A 24,488-nucleotide genomic window follows, 5' to 3' on the forward strand; every position below is an offset into this window, starting at 1 on the left:
TTTGCTGCACAACATTTGGACAAGCCAATGACATACGGGAGAGCAAAATGGAACTCTTTGGGTGTCATTGCACACACCATGTTTAGAGGAGAAATGGCGCTGCACATCATCACCCCAACAACAGCCCAAAATACTGGCAGGCTTCATACGATTGAAAGAAGGATGAATGGAGAAACGTAGCAGGACATTCTTGATAAGAATCTGCTGCCATCTACCGGGATGTTGAAGATGAAACGAGGGGGACATTTCACCAAAACACACAGGCAAGGAAACTCTCAATTAGTTTCAGAGAAAGAAAATAAAGAAGATGCTACAATGGCCTAGTCAGTCATCGGACTTCGAATCGATGGAAAGAACTAAAGCTCAGAGCTCATAGAGGAGACCCCGGGAACCTTCCAGATTTGAAGACAGTTTGTGTGGAAGAATTCGGCCAAAATCTCACCTGAGCATTGCAGGCGACTTGTTTCTCTATGCAGGAGGCGTCTTGAAGCTATCATCCCCATCTTAAAGTGCTTTTCAAATCTATCTATCTATTATATGGTGAATGGGTGTAGAACTCCCGTCCTGGAGGGCCGCAGTGGCTGCAGGTTTTCCTTCTAACCTTCTTCATCATTAGTGACCTGTTTTTGCTGCTAGTTAACTTCTTTTGCTTTAGTTTTAATTAAGTTGATTCAGGCCCCCTAGTTAGTCTCTTATTTTAATTAGCAGCCAATCACTAATGAGACACACAAAATGTGCCGCCATATGACCAGCTCACCTGTGCCCATCACACAATATCTGAAAATAAAGAAAGGTGAAGGTATCAGTCAGGTTCATCTCTCAGGTCACCAAAACATTCTGATGATGTTCTTAGACAAAACAGAAAAATCAACGGTTTGGGAAATGTCTGCTGTGGAAGAATGAGAGCAGGAACAAGCCATGGAATTAAACAACGGGTTTAATTAACAGCAAGAATCATCCGCTCATTAACAGATTGGTTGGAGTTTGAAATCCCAGTTTAGCAGGTCATCTGTTGGCTCATTTCACATCTCATTTCTGTTTGGCTGTCATTTAATGAAGAAATAAATCAATTCAGAGGACTGAATCCTTAAAAACAGGGCTACTAAAATGAAGGGAAAAGAAGTTAAATAGCAGTGAAAACTACTCACTGATTAGGAAAAGGGTGAGAATGAAAACCTGCAGCCACTGCGGCCCACCAGGCCTGGAGTTTGACATCCCTTATATAGCACCTTTCTTATCTATCTATCTATCTATCTATCTATCTATCTATCTATCTATCTATCTATCTATCTATCTATCTATCTATCTATCTATCTATAATATAGTGCCTTTCACTCTATCTATCTATCTATCTATCTCTCTATCATATAGTGCTTTTCACTTCTATCAGTCTATGCAATTTGTTATTTAGTTTTAAATTAAAGCACTTCAGACAAAACAGTGAGAAAACAAGCAGTAAAATACAATGAGATGAGCTCTCTTTACAAATAAAATCTGCTCTGCTCTCCCAAAACACAAAGCCCAAATGTGAGACGCTGCATAACTGGTGACCACAGTTCTGTCTTTCATGTCCATACGGTGGGCTTCCCCTGAGGTGATGACTGGAGTGTCACGCCACACAGATATGCCAGCTTAACAGAAGGCAGACCTCAGGGGCCCAAATGTGGCGCAATTCTTGTTCTTCTTACTTTGTGCCAGGGGAGTTGGCTTTTTTTATCTTTTATTAAAATGTTTTTGTGTCACAACAAATGTTGAATAGAAATGAGGGGCAAATTCTTTAAGGTTCCTCTTCACACCAGTGGTCCCACCCTTAGGAGTTGTTCACCTCTTATCAGTGGTTTGAAAACTAAACGTTAGAAAATGTTGACATTGAAGGAGTTAGTTAAACGTCTAAAGGGCGTACTGCTGAGTCCACCATGACTTGGCACAGCACCGTTTGTGGCCCTCATCATCAATGCTTTCTGACATGTCTGAGAGATTCTCTGTTTTCCACTTTGCCTTCCTTGGCGTGAGGGTCTATGTGGTGCTCTGAGTTCACCTGTAGGAACATCATGGAGAAGTGTTAAAAATGATCTGAGCCCCAAACCCTTCTCCTCCCTAAAGGACTGCAGGAATGCTCATTTCCTTGCATGCTCTTTTACCAATGGTGGGGCAAGAAGACCACAAGGCTGCAGAACTGCACTCTGGGAAGAGGTGCTGTGATAGATAGATAGATAGAACTGAAATGCACTATATAATAGATAGATAGAAGTGAAAGGCACTATATAATAGATAGATGTGAAAGGCACTATATAATAGATAGATAGATAGATAGATAGATAGATAGATAGATAGATAGAACTGAAAGGCACTATATACTGTAATAGATAGATAGATAGATAGATAGATGTGAAAGGCACTATATAATAGATATAAATGCTCCCTCAAACGTTAAGACTTTATATACTGTGGACCTAAATAGAAGAAGGACGAGCGACATACAAACTGCATGTGGAGGAGTGAGAAGCTTCTGATGCTCATAATTGGAGCTTCACAGGCAAATTACACAATTGAAAAGTACATTTTTCTTTCTTCCTTTCTTTCTTTTTTTCTTTTTTGGTTGGCGGTGGGTGGCACCTTTTGGCAATGAAACCAAACCCCTCATGTATGACATAACATTTCCTTGATCCAAGACACTCTTAAGGCAGAGAGGCTTTGGCTGTGGAGCAGAACGAAAGCCACGAGCAGAAGAACATGCATCTCCATTCTGGGCTGCTGATTCTGTGTATCGGGTGGGCGTTTGCCTTCCTTCCCAACAAAGATTCCCCTGACTTGGGTCCAAACGACCTCACCGATGAAGACATCACTACCAAGGCCATCCTGAGGGCTGTGGCCACTTTTATGGAAAGAAACCCGCTGCCAGGAAAGGCGGCCTTCAGGCCAGGAGAGCTGGTGGGCCTGCGCCCCCTGACTCCGACCAGTCTGTTCAAGGCGTACTTCCGAGGTTGGTCATTTCATGTTTCTTTAACATTGGGTGGTAAGGCAGCACGTGGTTAGTGCTAAGGTCTCACAGTTCCAGGTGACCTCCTGCCAGCTTGCTGTCTGTGATTGGCACTGCACCACCTTCTACTCAGGACACCACAACACGTGCTGCCATCCTGCTTGTCTGACAATCGTTCCTCTCGTCAGCAGATTCACTTTCTATCTACAAGGTAATTACCAGTCATTCATAAGAACAGATACTGGAACATAACAGATTTTTATACATTTATACGTCGTTACTTAAACCTAACATAAATGTCCTTATGTTACGGCTCATTGTTTTCCTACAAAACATGACAGTCCTGTGCATGTAAAGCAGTGCAAGTAAACCGTAGACACGAAAAAAAACGATTAAAAACATGGGGGGTTAGGAGTTTTTTTTAACTGTCCCAGAATTTTTTTAATTATAGCCTTAGAATTTAATATAAACCCATTCATGGCCAACAGTCATAAAACATGCTATATAAATGTGTTATATAATTAAAATGTAATATTATTATTAAATCCTTATTTTTATAAAATCATTCATGACCAACACAATCATATCATATAATATATAGCTGCTACATAAAAAAGAGTAATAATAATAATAATAATACATTCTTACCTTTTTACATGAATAAATGTGCCATATTATTAAAGTGTATTATTATTATTAGTACTGTATTAGTATTATTATTTTATATAGAGTCATTCATGACCAACACAATCAAATAGTGTAATATAAAGATGCTCTATAAAAATAATGTTTCGTTATTATTATATTCTTATTATTTTATATGGAACCATTCATGAGCAACACAGTCAAAGAGCATATAAATGTGCTATATAATTAAAATGTAATATTGATACTATTATATCCTTCATTATATATTATTTTTATAAAAACCATTCACGACCAACACACCCGTAAAGGACGCTATATAAAGGTGCTTTATAATTCAGATTACGGTGTTTTACGTCTTTCTGGTTTTATGCGTTGCCCACGCTGCCAGTTGAAATGACCCGCTTGGACTCGTAAATATTTTAGAAGGTTCCTTTTCAGGCAGATGCTATCCCAAGATGCTTTGCAGCTGCTATTCTGGCCCTGCCCGAGTTTTTCAATTCCTGAGCTTTGGTGGCCCCTGCTGGCCGTCTACCTGAATTGCCAGTCGCGCTCAGTTGAAGAGGATGCTCAGCGCAGCGGCTGTGTTTGTGTCGTCGTCGTCGTCGTCGTCATTTCGGAGTGAGGCTCCTCCGGCTCGTCTGACGTCACTGATCTGAAGGTTGTCTTACGGGTGACTCGCTCATGTTCGAATATTTCGGCCTGACGAGTCCTGGCTGGAGAAGTAAAACGCTGAGGTTCACACACGTGCGCCTTCTTATTTATTGCAGCCCCTTCCTTCAAATCCAAATCCTGCTGCAATGTCTTTTTTGTGTAGCTGTTTTTAATGCACAAGAGCATTTTCTTACAGAGCAAATCAAATTTTGAACCCTGAATTAATGAAATACTTCATTTCTTTTATTATCTCCAGCAAACGTGTCCCCTGGCCAGTTCATCCAGGCCATTGACAACATCATGAAAGGAAATAACGAAGTAGAACTTAACTATGCAGAAGACAGCCAGTACAATTTTCACTGTGAAAAGATCAGGGAAGGTAAGTGTGAAAGAACTGAAAAGGCTGTGCTGTGACATGTCAAATGTCCATCACTGTCACTTGATTTATTTCTGTTTGTCAGCTACACTCTGAGGGACGTATTCAGCGTTAAAGTTTGTGGTTCACCAACTGTTGGAATGGCTTTTGTAATGCATGTAGTAGTAAAATGCATTGCACTTTTCATTCCTACAGATGGCGCATCACAAACTTCCAAGAATCCAATAACAAATGAGACAACAGAAAAGCTGACGCTGTAATTTAATAAAGGAAAACTTGTGCTGTTCTGCATCAAACATTCATCATAAATCGATCTCAGTCGATCTTAGTCATACAACGCATTGCATTTTACACTCCAACAGATGGCACACCGCAAACTTTAGCACTGTCGCGGACAATCATAATAGAAAATTCCATGTAATCGAGACAACACACAAATGGATTCTATAATTGAAAAAAGAAAAAATAAAGTGAAAAGAAGTAAGAAATAAAGAAAGACAGAGGAAGTACAAATCCCATTCATTCTGGTGACTGACATTAATGTAGCAAAAGGAGAGCAGGAATACAGAAGTCATAAATAAAGAAAGAAAGAAACAACAACATTTATTTCTATAGCACATTTTCATACAAAAAGTAGCTCAAAGTGCTTTACATAATGAAGACAAGAAAAGAAAAATAAAAGACAAAATAAGAAATTCAAATAAGACAACATTAGTTAACATAGAAAAGGAGTAAAGTCCGATGGTCAGGGTGGACAGAAAAAAAAAAAACTCCAGACGGCTGGAGAAAAAAAATAAAATCTGTGGGGATTCAGACCATGAGACCACCCAGTCCCCCTTTGGGCATTCTACCTAACATACGTAAATGAAACAGTCCTCTTTGGATTTAGGGTTCTCACGGAGTCACTTGATGATGATGGTCACATGGACTTCTGGCTTTTAGTCCATCAATGTTGGAACATCATGAAGCTTTGAGTAGGTGGAGGTGGCGCAGGTCACCACCACAAAGAAACCGGAAAAAGAAACAGAAGAGAGAGTAGGGGTCAGTACGGATTTTAGAACCACCATAGAGGACCGTAGAGGACCGTAGCGCGTATGAGAACATGAGGGCAACCATTAAGAAGGATATCAGAGAGGCTAAAAGACAGTTGGAGAGGAATATAGCAGATAAGGCGAAAGAAGACCCCAAGAGATTCTTTCAGTATTTTAGTAGTAAAAGAACAGTTAAGGAGGAGGTCAAGTTCATCAGGAATAGTAAAGGGGAATTAAAAGACACAGACAATGAAATAGCAGATGCCCTAAACTTACATTTTTCTGAGGTGTTTACAAGTGAGCAAGTGGATAACCTGCCAGAGGTAAACACAACTACTAAGGAGGTACTGAGGGATTTGGAAATTGTAGAGGGAGAAGAGCTGCTCAGATTAAATAAGATGAAATCAAACAAATCACCAGGCCCAGATAATATTTATCCTCGTGTTCTTAAGGAGGCTAGTGAGTACATATATAAACCCTTGACACATTTTTAGGAAGTCACTGTGCACTGGAGAGATTCCAAAGGACTGGAAAATGGCAAATATCATCCCATTATATAAAAAGGGTGACAGGGCAGATCCAAGCAACTATAGGCCAGTAAGCTTAACAAGCATCACAGGAAAATTAATGGAAGGAATTATTAAGGATAAGATTGAGCAACACATGACAAGGACAGGAGTTATTCTGAACAGTCAGCATGGGTTCAGAAGGGGGAGGTCGTGTTTTACTAACATGTTGGAATTCTATGAGGAGGCAACAAAAGGATACGATCAAAGTGGAGCTTATGATATTATTTATCTGGACTTTCAGAAAGCATTTGATAAGGTGCCACATGAGAGGTTGGGCATCAAGTTAAAAGAAGTGGGAATTCAGGGTGATGTTTTTAGATGGGTGCAGAATTGGCTCAGACACAGGAAGCAGAGGGTGATGGTGAGGAACCTCATCAGAACTGGCCGATGTTAAGAGTGGTGTTCCACAGGGGTCAGTGCTAGGGCCGCTGCTATTTTTAATATATATAAATGATTTAGATAGGAATATAAGTAACAAGCTGGTTAAGTTTGCAGATGATACCAAGATAGGTGGATTAGCAGATAATTTGGAATCCGTTATATCATTACAGAAGGACTTGGATAGCATACAGGCTTGGGCAGATTTGTGGCAGATGAAATTTAATGTCAGTAAATGTAAAGTATTACACATAGGAAGTAAAAATATTAGGTTTGAATACACAATGGGCGGTCGAAAAATCGAGAGTACACCTTATGAGAAGGATTTAGGAGTCATAGTGGACTCTAAGCTATCAACTTCCAAACAGTGTTCAGAAGCCATTAAGAAGGCTAACAGAATGTTAGGTTATATAGCACGATCTGTGGAGTACAAGTCCAAGGAGGTTATGCTCAACCTTTATAATGCACTGGTGAGGCCTCATCTTGAGTACTGTGTGCAGTTTTGGTCTCCAGGCTACAAAAAGGACATAGCAGCACTAGAAAAGGTCCAGAGAAGAGCGACTAGGCTGATTCCAGGTCTACAGGGGTTGAATTATGAGGAAAGATTAAAAGAGCTGAGCCTTTACAGTTTAAGCAAAAGAAGATTAAGAGGTGACATGATTGAAGTGTTTAAAATTATGAAGGGAATTAGTACAGTGGATCGAGACTTGTATTTTAAAATGAGCTCATCAAGAACACGGGGACACAGTTGGAAACTTGTTAAGGGTAAATTTCACACAAACATTAGGAAGTTTTTCTTTACACAAAGAACGATAGACACTTGGAATAAGTTACCAAGTAGTGTGGTAGACAGTAAGACGTTAGGGACTTTCAAAACTCGACTTGATGTTTTCTTGGAGGAAGCAAGTGGATAGGACTGGCGAGCTTTGTTGGGCTGAATGGCCTGTTCTCGTCTAGATTGTTCTAATTGTTCTAATGAGTAGTTATTATGATGAATTGAACATACAGAGTATCAGGATTAAGTTAAAGTGAAGTTATGAGAAGGCCATGTTACAGTAATGTGTTTTCAGCAGTGTTTTAAAGTGCTCTACTGTATCAGCCTGGTGAATTCCTATTGGCAGGCTATTCCAGATTTTAGGTGCATAACAGCAGAAGGCCGCCTGCCCGCCTCACCACTTCTTTTAAGTTTAGCTTTTGGAATTATAAGGAGACACTCATTTGAGGATCTAAGGTTACGATTTGGAATATAAGGTGTCAGGCATTCCGATATATAAGATGGAGCAGATTATTTAAGGCTTTATAAACCATAAGCAGTATTTTAAAGTCAATCCTGAATGACACAGGCAACCAGTGTAGTGACATCAAAACTGGAGAAATGTGTTCGGATTTTCTTTTCCTAGTTAGGATTCTAGCAGCTCCATTCTGCACTCGTTGCAAGTGATTTATGTCTTTTTTGGGTGGTCCTGATAGGAGTGCATTACAGTAATCTAGTCGACTGAAAACAAAGGCGTGAACTAATTTCTCAGCATCTTTCAGTGATATAAGAGGTCTAACTTTACTTATGTTTCTTAAGTGAAAAAATGCTTTCCTACTGATCTGATGAATATGCGATTTAAAATTCAGGTTACAGTCAACGGTTACCCCTAAGCTTTTTACCTCCGTCTTGACTTTTAATCCTAATGTATCCAGTTTATTTCTAATAGCCTCATTGTATCCATTATTGCCAATGACTATGATTTCAGTTTTCTCTTTATTTAACTTGAGAAAGTTACTATTCATCCATTCAGAAATACCAGTCAAACATTGTGTTAGTGAATCGAGAGAGTCGGAGTCATCAGGTGCTATTGATAAGTACAGCTGTGTGTCATCAGCATAGCTGTGGTAGCTCACGTTGTGTCCCGAGATAATCTGACCTAACGGAAGCATGTAGATTGAGAAGAGCAGCTGACCAGGATAGAACCTTGTGGAACACCATATTGGATATCATGTGTCTTTGAGATGTGATTCCCACAACTAACAAAATATTTTCTCCCTGTCAGGTAGGATTCAAACCAATTTAAGACACTGCCAGAGAGGCCCACCCATTGACTGAGGCGATTTCTAAGAATGTTGTGATCAATGGTGTCAAATGCAGCACTCCGATCTAAGAGGATGAGAACAGATAAATGGCCTCTGTCTGCATTTACTCGCAGTGCAGTTTCTGTGCTGTGATTTGTTCTAAAACCCGACTGAAATTTATCAAGAATAGCAGGTTTATTGAGGTGGTCATTTAACTGCATAATGACTGCCTTCTCTAGAACTTTACTTAAGAAAGGCAGGTTAGAGATGGGTCTAAAATTTTCAAGAGCCGAGGGGTCGAAATTATGTTTCTTAAGTAGGGGTTTAACTCCAGCAGTCTTAAGACAGTCTGGGAAGACCCCCGTATCTAATGACAATTTTTTACTATGCCAAGAACTTTATCAATTAGCACGCCTGATACTTCTTTGAAATAATTTGTTTGTATTGGGTCAAGGACGCAGGTGGAGGGTTTTAATTGAGAGATTATTTTTTGTAAATCAGGTAAATCTATCCTAGTGAAAGAGTTTAATTTGTTTATAACGGAATGCTGGGGTTTAGGAGGATCCTTAGTGTTGGGGGGATATACTATGTTAACTATGTTAAACATCCATTTGTAGCTATAAAGAGAACATGCTGGCCTCGCAGAGTTGGGAAATTCTGATTTCCGGGCCTCATTGGTATTCTGGGCTGCTTCTCAGGTCTGAATATGAGGATTTCATATATTTATGTATATTTAATTATGGATTGCTCTTTTGGCACAACACAAGCTAATGATTGTTTACTTTTTATTTACCACCATTACTGGGCACAGAAGTGGTCCTGGGTTACTGCTGTAGGTTTGAGGGTCCACCCCGTATCTTGCCGTTAGTCGCTAGCTCTGTAGAGTGATCTCAAAAGACTGAGTCCAGAATGGACCCGACTGGCTTTCTAGTCAGTGGAAAGGAAGAGGAGGGTCCAACAGGGCACCGGAGGAAGTGAGGTCAGCAAGAGGGCGTGGTCTGGAGAGGGGCGTGGAAGTTGGTTAGGCTTTAGCTGGTCTTCCTTTCTGGGGTTTTGCCGAGGTGCGAGAGAAGACATCAGTGTTTTACCCTTAGGTAAGCCCAAAGAGTGCCTGCCATGTGCATGTGTGTGACAGAGGTGACGGGCCTCAAAGGTCACATCACGTGATGTCGTGAGAATAACGGTTTATATAGCGCAGTTCATTCACTGTCCACGTTTGGGGCTTTCTAATTTCTGTTTGAAGTGATCCAGCTTACGGTTTTACCGACAGTGAGAGAAAGCACTGACATCTAGTTCTACGTGACAACAAGTAGGCGATGTAAACTGACGGACGGCGTACTTCTTAAATGCAAACACACAGCATTGGTCCTGCTGAAATGGCAACTAAACCAGAGTCAGTCCATCACATTCATCAAATCTGGGGTCTCGTGTGTTCGTCACGTCAATACACTTTATAATAACAGTTTGGTTTGGACATGTGCAGAGGAGAGATGCTGGGTATACTGGGAGAAGGGTGATAAGGATAGAGCTGACAGGGAGGAGGAGAAGAGGAAGGCCTAAGAGAAGATTTATGGATGTGGTGAGCGGGGACATGCAGGTGATGGGGGTGACAGAGCAAGATGACGAGGACAGGAAGATATGGAAGAAGATGATCTGCTGTGGAGACCCCTAACGGAAGCAGCCGAAAGAAGATGGTGATATGAATTATTATATGGGTTGGCTGTCATTAAGCTGTTTTTCATTTTTTTTTTTTTAGTTTTTTAGTTACTTCACTCGTCAACCCCCAGGCGGGCGCTACGCGTATGGAGAAGCGGATGTACAATTTAAACAGATTGTTATTTTCATGGGAATTGTTACATATGCTGTTTCCTTAAGAGGCATTAACTCTCCAGAAATGTGTTCTTTTGAAATCGCGGCACATCAAGTAACTAAACAATATAGTAATATGACAGAAAAGGCGATATCCCTCCCATCGTGATTACGGCGGTATAAGAATCACATGAGAAAAATATACTGTAGCTTACATTTACTGACGGTTGACGCGGTTACAGACGGGAAGCATATGACAGATTTTTATCCAGGTGGGAATCTGGATCTACGCAGTCTGCCATTTTTTCGTCGCCACGCTGAGAGGGTTTTCAGACGGAGGTCCGACACAGCTTCGAAGGGTTTGGCTGTTGATCAAGCCTTTTAATACTGTCTGCTTCACTTGCTGGTCTTCTCTGGTCTCCAAACAAGGGCAGGTCCTCCACAAAATACAGAGATATCATAATGCCTACATGCCGGTGCTCATTCTCCCAACAAGGAAAGAAGATTTTGTACTGACAGAGGACAGAAATACTGTTCTGTGGTTAGGCTGACTATACAATCCTCCAGTTGTCTTTGGCTATCTAATCCAATGCTTGGCTAGCAATTCTAAATGCTGAGCCCCTGCCCTGTGTGCCAAACTTAGCATGCACATGTGAATGGAGACTTTAACAGTGTCGTTCAGGACAGTGACGTAAAATATTCAAGAAAAATGTATTATGACATATGCGTAATAGAACTAACTATTTTACATTACAGCGAGTAATTAACAATAGTAAAAAATAATAAAACGTAAAAATCTGAAAGAAAATTATGTTTCATGTTGCGTTTGAGATATTCGTTGCGTTACGCGCTTTCATTCTGTTTGGATTTGAAATTAACATGCAAATACTTTTTAAACTTACACTTTTACCATAAAAGTAAAATCTATTTTTTTGAATGAACGTTTCGTCAATATCACATTGAATTTTGATTCCGTGTTTGGACTTTCATTGTGACAACGCAACGTATAACTGCCTGTGAGAAAATTTCGTTTCTTTCTCTCTAATAAATAAAACGATTTTTTCGAATGTTTGTCCCTGTGATTTGTTAATTGGCTTTGCAAAAGCGGAGCTACCGAGAAACTGTAAATGTTTTAATACAAGATCTCCTTTGGTGTCTCATGTTATCCCTGAAGATGGACTCCATTACCTTTCTTGTCGCCTGTTATAATTTTTCATGTCAGAACTGTTAGAATAATTTTGAATACAACTCATCTTGTCCTATTGCAAAGCCCTTCACTCAGACATAAATTACGTGATAACATTACGATATGTCCCTCTTCCTACAGTAGAAGACCAGACGATTTTAACGGTTGTCGATATTCTTCATGATGTTGTAAGTTAATGTTTTCATCTTCCACACCATCACCACCAACTGCTTCAGTACAGTCTATTGATACGCATTTAACCAATCTGCCGTGCAACCGATCAACGATTTTCACGTTAATTTGTTTGACTTCATCGTTTCTTGGCGCTAGAATTGCCCGTGTACTACTTTTTTCTGTTGATATCCCTTCGTGATGAAATTCTTCAATAAGATTTGGACATAATATGTCTTCTTTTATCGGGAATTTAAAGAGAGGAAAACATAAAAATTTATAAGAGCTGAGAGCGCAGGAACTGAGTCTGACAAAAGAATTCACACAAATGAGAAGTGAGAGGATGGCAGGCGTGGACCGTTAACCGGAAATGGTGAGAGGAGGGCGGGACTTGAACACTTCTCTTGGCAAAAGTCTTGTCTCATGGGACTTGAATTAAAATCTTCCAAAAAGTCTCTTTGTGTCGCAGGATTTTTTAATATAATAGAGAGATATTCTCTATTAGGGCATAGTGTTAGTTGTATGCACCATCTGTTGGAATGAAAAATGCAATGCAATATATTAGCACACGTTACAAACACCGGGGAATGGCCGTGCCAAGAATGCGTGTCCAGTCCCTTGTTCAGTTCTCTCATTTCTCCCAGTTATGTTATCAAATATTCTTGTCAGCTCACTAACATGTCGTCCTGCAGGAGAGCTCAGGCTGACTCTCCACTAAAACTCCCCTTTCACGTTGTGATATCCCCTTTGGTCAGTGTGACAGTGACACGACATCACTCGTCGCCACGGCCTTCTGACTTCTCTCGTGTCTGGCTTTTCATCAGCCATGAGAAGGGAGTTGACAGAACTCACCGGCGGCTTTCCCCCTTGCTGTTGTTGTGTTTCCCGCATGCCTCGATGTGTGATTGTCAAATCTGCCGTTTTTATATTTCTGCCTCTGTTTCAGGGATCAGCTATATCCAGGAGTATCGTGAAGCGATTATCACTCAGTTGAAAGACTCGGGGGATAAAATGGACTTTTCAGCATACGAAATGATCCAAATTTCGACTGGCACGGCGCTGCACATCCTGCAGAAATTCTACAGCAACACCAACTGGGTGGAAATGGGAAAGCGGACGCCCTACAGGCACCTGGGTGAGTGGCACAAAACATGACTCCTTTCAAAGAACGGTCTCTTTTATGGATTTAATTTGTTTTCTAAAATAAATATTTGTTCACAAAATAAAAAAAAAAAACATTTTGAAACCGATTGGATTGTGGCCTGAGCCCACCTTGGCACAAAGAGGACTTCATAGGATGCCACTGCATTGCAGGACTTCATACAAGTGATGATTTATTTTTATTTCAAAATTGTGCTATTTTTAAAAGCCCATGACAGTTTTATTAGCTGCAGTAAACACTGGAGATATCTGAGAAACTCAACTTCTTCCATTTTGAACTTGAAGAGGAAGCGACTTCTGCATGGAAGGGGAGGGCGGCATTTGTGTCGAGGATTCCCTCGGTTTATCGTTGTCTGCTAGTGATTATTAGGGATCCCTCGGAGGCAGAGATGAGCAAAACTAAACCGACTCGGAGTGAGACAGCAATGTTTTTAACAGAAAGGACGAGACGAAGACACACAAAGTCAAACACATTGGAACCAGCAGTCTGAATGGAGAGCGACCTGATAGTCAAAAGGAACAAAAGGTGGTTGAAGATTTGAGAGCAAGTCCCATCTGTAAAAACCTGGAGACTACGGGGATGTCAAAAAAAAGGGGCACACCCCATGGAACTGTGGGACGACCTCAAAATCACTTAATCTACCACAAGATGTCCATTATTACAGCAACTTACAGTCTTTAACTGATGGTGTCTTCTGTTTGTATCAACAGTGAATGCTGCAGAAGCCGCATTTCCGACCGCCTCGTCTATGATGAACACTTGCAGGGACTGCCTTCGTACGCTGAGGTACGGCGACTCAGAGCACCTTACACGTCTATCTATCTATCTATCTATCTATCTATCTATCTATCTATCTATCTATCTATCTATCTATCTATCTATCTATCTATCTATCATATAGTGCCTTTCACTCTATCTATCTATCTATCTATCTATCTATCTATCTATCTATCTATCTATCTATCTATCTATCTATCTATCTATCTATCTATCTATCTATTGTGACAACAGTAAAGGGCGTAGCAGCCACTCAACCCAACACAGACTGACGCAATGCATTCCCGGATCCCAACAGGGCTGTATCCAACTCCATCTCCCAAGAAGCCTTGCGAGAATCAGAGGCATCGTTGCAACCCAGAGGGGCTGCCATCTACACTATCTACCTATCAATCTACCTAATCATGCCAACTACGCTATCTATCTATCTGTCTAATCCTGCCATCTATCTATCTATCTATCTATCTATCTATCTATCTATCTATTTATCTATCTATCTATCTATCTATCTATCTATCTATCAGGATTGTCTAGTAGATTATAATTTCTCAGCCATTCTGGTGTAACAATCCACTTTATTTCTCATGTCAGTGTCTTCACAACCCATCAATGGAAGGGTCCCCCTTGGTGAAATGAGTGCAACTGTCTTAGAGGCAACCTGCCTTGACCCACATGTGGCCCATCGTGACCCACCAGCAGCCCCCTGCGACCCCATTTAGGTTGAGAAGTGCTGCTCCAGTCTCACTGGTGAGCCCCCCAGTCTGTACTCACGTCACCGATGTCCGCTCCTCGTTAATCCTGTGATCAGCAGGATTAAAAGCCCTGAAGTCAGAGCAGACATTCTGCAGACACAGCAATCACCTCACGACCCTCAAAATGGTGACAGTTGAGGATGTCCTTGCAAAATGCTTCTTTAAAAACTCTTCAAAAATGTCTGAGAAACCCCTTAAAACACCCAAATACGTTTGTAAAACTTCATTAAAGCTTTGAAAAATGCCAAACAAATGTTGGAAGTTTACAATGCTGAAGTGTGACTGGCTTTTAGGAATTTCAGACACCTTCACTTCAATTGAACTCATTGCCATTAAACATTAGAGTGCAACATAACATACAATGGCTGACCCTGTGCCCTGACCCCCCAAAGGCCACCCATTGAAGATTAACAAAAGTATATGCTAAATAAATAAATAAAGTGTTTGATGTCAGATAATGTGAAAGGGTCACGCCACTTACTGATCCTGTACGTTGAGGTGCATCCTGACCCCCATGTATTTCAGTAATGCTAACAGCTGTTCTGACGCTCATTTTCTGAAGTTAGTCAACGTTTCTTGTTTTGTCTTGGTAGAGTAATATTTTGCATATTTTGCTCTACTTTCCCCTTTTGTGTTATTAATATGTAGCCTTTGTCAGAATGCCTCAGATATCCCAGACTTACCACTTTTTATAAGGTATTGTCCCATATAACTTCTCCCCACCTTTTCGTTCTACATGTATAACCTCAGGCAGTTAGGTGTAGTAAAAGACAAGCAGGAGTTAAGTTACAATTTAAACAATGTATTATTGATAATATTCATAAATAATAATATGCATCCTCATTTGAATATTGACAACCATACAACATGGTAAATGGTGATGTGTAGTGCCAGGTGGCACACAGACTTGTTAGTGACTTAAAATGTCTCTACTTAAGTCCTCATTTGTGGTCAGCTTTCTTCAGAACAGGCCACATGCCTGTCTCAGTATGGCTGCCGAGCTGTGCTCTTCATTGTGTTGTCCTTTCAGTTCATGGGTCAGTTTGGTAAGAGAGAGTGTGAGGTTAAACAAGTTAAATTTAGAGATTCTCTGTCCAACCCCTACAGCCAATAGGACGTTGTGGTACTTAAAGGCTTCTGATACAAGCCAGTTTCAAACAGCCATACTTCAAACCAATGGGGGAACAGAACATCTTCACACCTGCCACCCCCAAAACCATTTGTTGAGATAAAGTTTGCTAGTTTGGCCAGCCTGGCTTTCCTATGGGGATTCAGAGAAACACTCGCCAAACTTGTTTCCCCCAAACCCATCCTGACTTAGTCCTGGTGGCGTTTGTAAACATGAATGCTTCTCACTAATGCAACACTAACATTATATTTGCTTTGCCTAAGTTACAAATAAAGACATACAAAATATTTATCAACTTGTACGCACAATCTCACATCACAACATTTCTTTATTCATTTCTGTTTGCAGAGGCGTTTTAGACTGCAGTAGGAATCTCCTGGTGAACGACCTGCTGACCAGTGGATACAAAATGTCGGCGACCTGTCCGGCCAAACCTAAAGGTACGAAAAGGAGAACAGATGGCAGCACAAGCAAGAAATCACAAATACTAATGCAGTAAACTAAATAGAGTAAATATTACAGTAATTACAGGATATCCTATACCTGCCATATGTAGCACAAGTTCTGGAACACCTCAGTTTTCCAGTTTTTCTTTAAATGTAATCAGCTGAAATGCAATGAATGACCTAAAATGGTGAAAAGCTGAGCAGTAAACTGCCAGAGGTTTAAATGTGAAAACTTGGAAAAAAGGAAATGTGAGAATAATATAAGTGGGCCTTTGTCAGGGAACATACACTCAGAACCTGTTTAAAATTGTTCAGCTTATTCAGATATATACTTTTTTCCCCAGATATTGTGTCACCTTAGTTTTGCCCTTTTCTTTATTTACATTTCCTTTTCTCATGTAATTTAATTTAATTTAAATGATCTACTTGCACTGTGATCGGCAGGATTAAAAGTACTAAAGTCAGAGAAGACATTCTGGAGACAGAGAACAACACTTTTCCCTACATGTTGCACTTGTATACCCGTGTATGTGACAAATAAAGAATCTTGAAACAACCTACAGATGTTCTGTAGCAATGAAAGTAAATGGAGCCTTGCAAGCTGAAGCAAACAATTTGCACAGGTGTCCCAGCTTCTGTCGATTACTTAGAATCCCTCTGTCTGCCTGCCTGTCTGCAGACTGTGAAGTACGACTTGGGCAACAGGAACAAATCCATGCCAGCAGTTTCCGGTTACAAAGTAGGAGCTTCTGCAGGGTGGTCTGTCCTGCTCTCAAGGTGGTCCACAAAAAAGCGGCAGCTTTCAGGCTGGGATTTGGTTTAACCCTTTTGGCCCTGGATTTTCTGTTTTTATGGGAGAAATGATTTTGTGAGATGTTCTACCTTTTTGGGGTGTCTAGGAAGCTCAAAAATGAAAAAAAATATATATAACCATTATTATACAATAGCTGCCAAAAACTTCCAGCACTACTTGTTTCACTTCCATGTTTCACGGACTGTATGCCAGTCTCTCCAGTCTATGCTAATAGTAGCATGCGCCGGTTCCAACAACTGCAAACGTACCTGTGCTTTATAAAAACAGCTGCAAATTTATGTACTAGGAATAGGATGTCAGGGCCGAAAGGATTAATTACCACTGAGACCAGAAGGGTTGGTGCTTACAATGCTGAAACGGACGTGATGTCAGCCATCTTCCTGTGTGTTCTCCTCCACTTCAAGAGTGAAGGCATCAGCGCGGTGCCGCACTCACACGATTGCAGTACTAACAGGTCAGGGTGCGCATCCTCTGCCCACGACTATCTGAGTCCGTTCAGTTTCGGAGTATAAATGTTGAATACGGCGATCCAACCTTTCTAAGGCTGCATGAGGACCTAACTGAGGCCTTCAAAATCCTCAAAGCCATCCATAAAGTTTCATCTAGCAGAATTCTTTTGATTCAATAGTGAATTGCAAACTTGCAGCCAGCAGTGGAAATTCTGCGGATTGAAGCCTGGAAGATCTTCTTTGCACAAACAGATGAGGGAATCTGAAAAGTTGTGCAGCTGAAGTTGGGAACCTTGACAACTTTGAAGAAGCGTCTGAATGAGATGTCGGGACAACTTGGTTGTTAACTAAAAAAAAAACGGTTATTTCTTCTTCTTGTTTGTCAGACTCTTCACGCTTTTTGTTCTGCATTTTATTTTTCAGGAAAATGTGGGCACGGTGGTCTAAATGATGAGACCCAGCTTGAGTCCCCTATAGGTGGCATCAACAAAGAAACCGCAAACCCGGTACTTTCTCCTCATTCTGATTTACACAAAGAGGCTGCTCAGTTAGCGGAGGATGCGACGGTGGAGTTCTTCATAGGCCCAGGTAAGCACAGAAGGTCGCCCAGGGTGAGGCCTCTGCTGGCAACTCTGCATTGGATCAAGGAGGCGTGTTAAGGTTACGTCTTCGTGATTCCAACCTCAGACTAAATGTAAACCTGACGTGAAGTCGGCCTGGTTTAACAGCAGTTTCTGAACCTTGACAATTTATTTTGAACCATTTTAGGTTTTGGATTCCTGGACAGTGTTGGGCCTTCCATTTTTAGGAAACTTTTTAACCTGCAGGGTTACACCTTGGCATTTGTCATCGACACGACGGGCAGCATGGGTAATGAAATCGAACTGGTCAAGACCATCTGCATCAGCATCATCAAAAAGTCTATGAACTCCCCGGATGCGCCATACAATTATGTGCTGGTGCCATTCAATGATCCCGGTGAGTATTTGTTTAACTGCATCAATATTATCTTCTCTAGTATTGTAAAATAAAAAGAAGTAAAATGTTAGTATTAGCTTTACATCACTAGATCAACTAGCTGGTAAAGCACTTTATATTTAAAGACAAGCACGTCTGGTTCAGTATTACTACTACATGACTTTAGTATCACAGTTTGAAAACTTGGACACCTTTGTAAATGAGCAACACAATCCTGGTGCCAGTGAATGCCAAGGAGTGTAAGAAGAATTCAGCGGGGTGTGTGTTTGATTCAAGAGGCCAACAGGAGCGTCAGATGAGAGAGGACTCCATGTTTAGCACAAACAGACACCCATACCACCTTATTGGTCTCCATGGATCACTTCTGTGAGCATCTGGCAGGGTGCCCACCGCACGTACCTGCTCAGGAATTCACTTTCTGCTGCTCACCGTCTCTGAACTCAAACACAAGACCTTGGGATTGAAGAATAGCCGGCTTAGCCAAATGGCTTAAAAGAGACCTCCTTCTGCTACGTCAGACCACCAGCCGTCACCTTTGAGGAGGCTAACAGGCAAACTGGACAATCATGGAGCCATGGGCCTTGGTAAGAGAGGTGACCAAAAACCCAATCGTCACTGTGGCTCAGCGCCAGAGAACCTGTGTTCTTCCAGAAGGACAACCAGCACTGCAACATTCCTGTAATCTGTGCTTATGACAGAATGGCTAGAGAACACATGAAAGACCACCTGTAGTCTGCAAAAGCGCACATAAGGGACTCTCAGACTGTAAGCAACAAGATTTTGTGGTCTGATGAAACAAACCAGGATCAGCGCCACTTCTGCAGGAGGCCAGGCACAAGTCAAACAGTGAAGCTTGGTGGTGGCAGCATCAGGGACTAGAAGACTAGTCAGGGTGGAGGGAAAGCTAAAGGGGACAAAGTGCAGAGATGACCTTAAGCAGACCCTGCTGAGAGAGGTTTGGACCTCAGACTGAGCCGAAGGTTCACCTTCTAACAGGACAAGTGACACAAAGAAACGACAACACAGGAGTGGATGAGGGACATCTTCACTCAGTGAGGTGAAGGAACAAAACCAAACGTGAAATTGCTAAAAACAGGCCCACTCACTACAGAGTTTTTCTATTTTTAACAGCTTTTGGTCCTGCCATTGTGACCCACGATGTGGCGTATTTACAAGCTCAGATTGGAGCTCTCAGCGCCTCTGGAGGTGATGACTGCCCAGAGATGTCCATGAATGGCCTAAAGTTGGCTTTGGCAAGCAGCGAGCCCAGGTGTGTACATGTCTGTTTACCTGTTTATTTACGTACTTACTAGGGGGCTCTGCACCCTGCCCGCTTCGCTCGCCAACCCCCCTGCCCGCACTACGCTCCAGCCACTTCATGTTTCTGCCACTCACGTATGTGGATTCCACTTTCACCAAAGAGCAAATCTTTTAATTCTTGCAGAAGCGCCTTTTCATTGGGAAGAAACACTACTTTTCCCTGATGACAACACGAATTAGACGATCTACAAGTTTCCGACTTAAAATTTAAATTCGAACAATATATTCGATCTCTTTTCGCCATTCCATTATTTCACCGAGTAATAATTTCTGTTTGTTTGCGCTAATGCGATCTTTACTATCATTTTTTGAGACTTTCAAATTGTCGTACTTCCATTATCTCTAACCTGCTCAGCATGTGTATCACGCCAACATTTTTGAATTCTTTACGATGTTCTACTTTGTCATCTACTCTTTGTCTTTTATTTCTGGCCCCGGGCCTGGTTAAATCTCTTGGCACAAAGTCTCGTCTCGCGGGATGTGAAAGTATCTCTCTGGGAAAGTTTCATGTCATCCCAGGCTTTTTTTATTATAATAGAGAGATTTATTTTTTTATTTCCAAGGTAATGTACTGTATTTCTCTTTACTTATATATTTAATAATTCTCAGATGTCTTTATCTGTTGTAATAAGAACACAAAGACAGGTCAAGGTTTGGGGTTTCCGGCCCCGTATACTGTAAAGAAGAAAAACAAAGTATTTTATAACAATCTGTACAGGTGCTATGCTTTGACAGTAGGTCATAGCATCACACAGTCTCTGTTTGTAGAGAGGAACTTAAATAAGGAGGGACCGGAAATTGAATGGCATGCTGAGAGGGGATCGTAGTGGTGTGTGGGAGGAATGACGTCATCGTAGGGAAACCAGGAAGGGACAGAATGCGGAAGTGGTTACATGTTGTTGTCCAGGCCTCCAGGATTTTATGGCGGCGCTGAGTCTGTCTTTCTACGGGAACAAAAGAAAGAAAGGTTAGTGCCTCGCCTTGATCCCCTGGCTCGATGTGATACGCGGCTCGTCGGGTCTTTCCGCGGCTCCCTATGCGCGCATGCGTGACACTGTTTAGGAAGTTTTTTCCTTTTTGGTGATACACTGGTTAACGGTGGTGACTGACAGGCCCAGCATCTTCGATTTGAAACCCACACCCAGATATTGTCTGAGTGGCATCCACGTGTCCTCAGGGTTTGAGTGTCTATGATTGATGAAATTTAAAATCAATCATATTTTCTAAACCTTGTTATATAGATGTGTGCTGTAAAATTGTCACCTGTGTGTATGCTTCCCAAATACTCTTTAACACTTAAATTAATTCATATAGTGATAACGTTAACACTGGAGATTTTGCTGTGTAAAATTATAACTAGTTAATATTTAAATCAAAGGGGATGTCTATTAAATACGTGTATATTACAAAGTTAAGCTACAAGACATGCCAGTGAGAAGAGTGGGTGGGCACAGGCCTTACCCAGGCCCTCTACTGGTGTATAGTGTGTTGCAGTGCACTGCACCGTACTTGAGGATGTTGTCCACATGATGGTCTGCCACCATTGTCTTCCTATTTCCAGGTCAAATATCTTTCTCTTCACGGACGCCGGAGCAAAAGATGTCCACCTGCTGGATGAAGTGATGATCCAGGCCATTACCGTTCAGACCCAAATTTATCCCATGTTGACTGGATATTGTAGTGCGACAGGAGGTGGTAAGCCTTTTGTTTTCATTTATTACACACTTTGTACTCCTTTGATTTTTTTGACGAAATTAAGTAAGGACAGTCATGATTTTTCCATCACTTTTTCATGTAGAAGGTTTGAAGAAAAAAATAATGATATTGATTGTTGAGATTTTCAGGTCTTCCTACAGTGATGTCTTATTGCAATATAAAATGAAATTGATCCTACTCACTGCGCCAAATGTTTTATCGCACTATAAAATCACACAACTCTGCCCAGACACTGGTAGGTGATTTATTATGGGGAAGGCTTTTGAGGACACAATTCCTTAAAACATAAATGCACAGATTCTTTTTCCTGTCAACTACGGTTACATGTTACACCTCCGACATTACTCTCCTTTCTGTATTCTTGCATTAGAAATTTGACTGATTGTATCAATCCACCTATGAATATTTATTTTGAAACATCTTTGATGCCATTTTGTTTATAATGAGAGTCACCATTTTATGTTCACCCTTTGCTATGGTAGCTGTTAGGGGCGGGGTCACAAGGGTCACAACCCTGACAATCATGCAATGAGTTCAAAGGTCAGCTGTCAGAGTACTCGCTCATCCAAATTTACAGGTAGAAAACTACCTTTGTCATTCTGACTTTTGCATCTTTAATTCCTTTTTATTAGCTTTTCAGGATTTGGCTCTTGCCCTAAGATTTTTGACTGTGATTTTTAATGCATGTCTTGGTATTTTTACTCAAGATTTTTGAGCTTTACTATGCTTTATTTACGTGTGTTTTCTCAATCTGTCTGATAAACCAGCACAGTACACTAACTTCAGACTTCACTCAGTTATGACTGTCACTGTGGCTTACTTCTTACGAGTGTTTGCGCCCTCACCCTTGACTGACGTAGCTGAGGAAGAACTTGTTTTCTCAACACCCGGCGCTAAAATAGAACAAAATCTATAAACAGGAAATCAGGCTTACTAACGTTTAAACTTTTCACATTCTCCTAAAATGGCTAGTGCCATAAACAAAATCAAAATAGAAATGTGGCTATGCAGACCATACAACCTGATATTTTCAGCTCTTCGGTCCCTCAGGTGGTACTTAATGTTGTAATTACGATGAAGTTTGTCTTCTCCTCGCTCAGCTCCTGCTTTTCTGGTGTCTTTCTAGCCAGCTCATCATCTGAATTTATACAACGTTCTTAGTGTCTCTGTCTCTTTTGTTTAGGCTCATAAATCTAAAATCCGCATCTAAATCCTGGCCCCCTTGTGGAGGTTCATAACTTCTACATGTCTCCAACATTCAGAGCTTACGGAGGATTAAGAATGTGTTCTTCAGAATGTGTTCAGACCCCTTTACTGTTTTCACATTTTGTTTTGTTGCAGCCTTGTGCTAAAGTCATTTAAATTCAATTTTCCCTCATCATGCCACACTCAATACCCCTTAATGACAAACTGTGAAAAGTATATTATAGTTATTAAAACTGACAAAATCACATTGACACAAGTATGAAGATCCTTTATTCAGCCCTTTTGGCAGCGGTTAATACCTGATGTCTTCTTTTGTTTGCGGCAACCAGCTTCACCAACCTGGATTTGGGGATTTTCTGCCATTCTTCACGACAACTCCCCTCAAGCTCTGTCACGTGTGATGGAGATCATCAATGGATTACTATTTTCAGGTCTCTCTAGAAAGGTTGGATTGAGTTCAAGTCAAGGCTCTGGCAGGACGTCCCCAGAGGTGATCCTCAGCCACTCCTGCGTTGTCCCTGCTTTGCAAACCTTTGGCCCAATCTGAGGTCCACAGCACTCTGGTGCAGGTTTTCAAAAAGGTCCCTTGAGTTGACTTTTAAACACTTGACCTAATGAGATCTTTGAAAACGCCCTGGCAACCTAAAGACAGGATCAACAAAATGGCAGCACCCAAAAAAAAAGACAAAACGGTACCACAGTAAAATGTTAATAAATTTTAAACTTTGTTAAGTTTCAAAAATCAGAAGTGATCTCCCCTCGACTTCCTTGTATACTCACATATGGGGATGGATATTTGAGGAGTAAACCGCAAAACAAGGATTATATCTTTATATGATGTACATTAAAGAACCATCAACAACAAATCAAATTAAATTAATAATATATTGAACAATTATTATAAAAGTAAAGTTGAATAAATCAGACTCTGCAGCTGCATGAATAAAAGGTAAAATACCACTTCTGGTTAGTGGAAACAGTCCAGCAGTTGATAGAAATCTACGTTTTGTATGCAAAATTTGCTTGACCGAATAGAAAGCGTACTCGAGTTATTGAGTTATCGAGTTCACAAACACACACACACAGACAGACACAATTCCAAAAATGGTATTTTCGGGCTCGGGGAGGTCTAAAACATCAAGATTCATTAAAATCTTGACATTGAATTTTTGGAGGATTACAATACTCTCCCTATACAGTGGGACCTCGGGTCACAAACATCTTGGAACACGTACAAATCGGGTTATGACCAAAAAGTTCGCCAAACTGTTGCTTCTGTTCACGACCACACACTCGGGTGACAAACAAGCCAGTTTCCCTTCCGGTTCGCATGTGCCGATGATTTCCGCACATGTTCAGTCTGTCCCTGTGCAGCGAGCGAGCGAGCGAGAGAGAGAGAGAGAGAGGCTGGCCGCGTAAGGCCGAGAAGGCGCTGGGCTTGTTTCTAAAGAGACTGATTCAAGCATTGTTTTAACCTCATTGTATTTAATGAAGACTTATTTTCTATTGGATTTTAACCTCCACTTCACTTCTGTTTACAGCGATCGGTTCGTAGCGTGAATTGTTGCAATTTGACTTTTCTTGGTTGTTTATTAAATTACAGATTTTTCAAATGTTCATGATTTTCCCTGTGCTTTAAACTCATTAAAAAAAAAGTGTTTACAGCGAGCGGTTTGTGAGGCTATAATGCAAACTCTTGCAATGTTAGTTTTCTATGTTCAAGGTTTTCTCAGTGTTATTCAATGTTTTTACATTTAGTTTACTATTACACTGTGCATTCTATGGTATAATTAACTATTTTTGTGCTTAAAAATCTCTTAAAAATATATATTTACATACAGTTCGTACGGTCTGGAACGGATTAATTGTATTTACATACAAT

The 24,488-nt window shown here is 40.9% G+C and overlaps 1 protein-coding gene across 1 annotated transcript in view; it reads left to right on the forward strand.

Annotated features, from left to right (window-relative positions):
• Positions 1 to 2,698: 2,698 nt before the first annotated feature.
• Positions 2,699 to 24,488, forward strand: part of LOC120540106 (von Willebrand factor A domain-containing protein 7-like) — a 44,698-nt gene continuing 22,908 nt past the window's right edge. The window contains exons 1-9 of the mRNA XM_039770596.1: positions 2,699 to 2,983; positions 4,536 to 4,658; positions 12,804 to 12,992; positions 13,730 to 13,805; positions 16,026 to 16,117; positions 17,810 to 17,974; positions 18,155 to 18,364; positions 19,496 to 19,634; positions 21,246 to 21,379. Coding sequence (XP_039626530.1) covers positions 2,734 to 2,983; positions 4,536 to 4,658; positions 12,804 to 12,992; positions 13,730 to 13,805; positions 16,026 to 16,117; positions 17,810 to 17,974; positions 18,155 to 18,364; positions 19,496 to 19,634; positions 21,246 to 21,379 — 1,378 coding nt within the window. The 5' untranslated portion in view covers positions 2,699 to 2,733. The remainder of the gene's footprint in view (positions 2,984 to 4,535; positions 4,659 to 12,803; positions 12,993 to 13,729; positions 13,806 to 16,025; positions 16,118 to 17,809; positions 17,975 to 18,154; positions 18,365 to 19,495; positions 19,635 to 21,245; positions 21,380 to 24,488) is intronic.

This window comes from Polypterus senegalus, chromosome 12, assembly GCF_016835505.1.
Source record: "Polypterus senegalus isolate Bchr_013 chromosome 12, ASM1683550v1, whole genome shotgun sequence".
Taxonomy (NCBI): Eukaryota; Metazoa; Chordata; class Cladistia; order Polypteriformes; family Polypteridae; genus Polypterus; species Polypterus senegalus.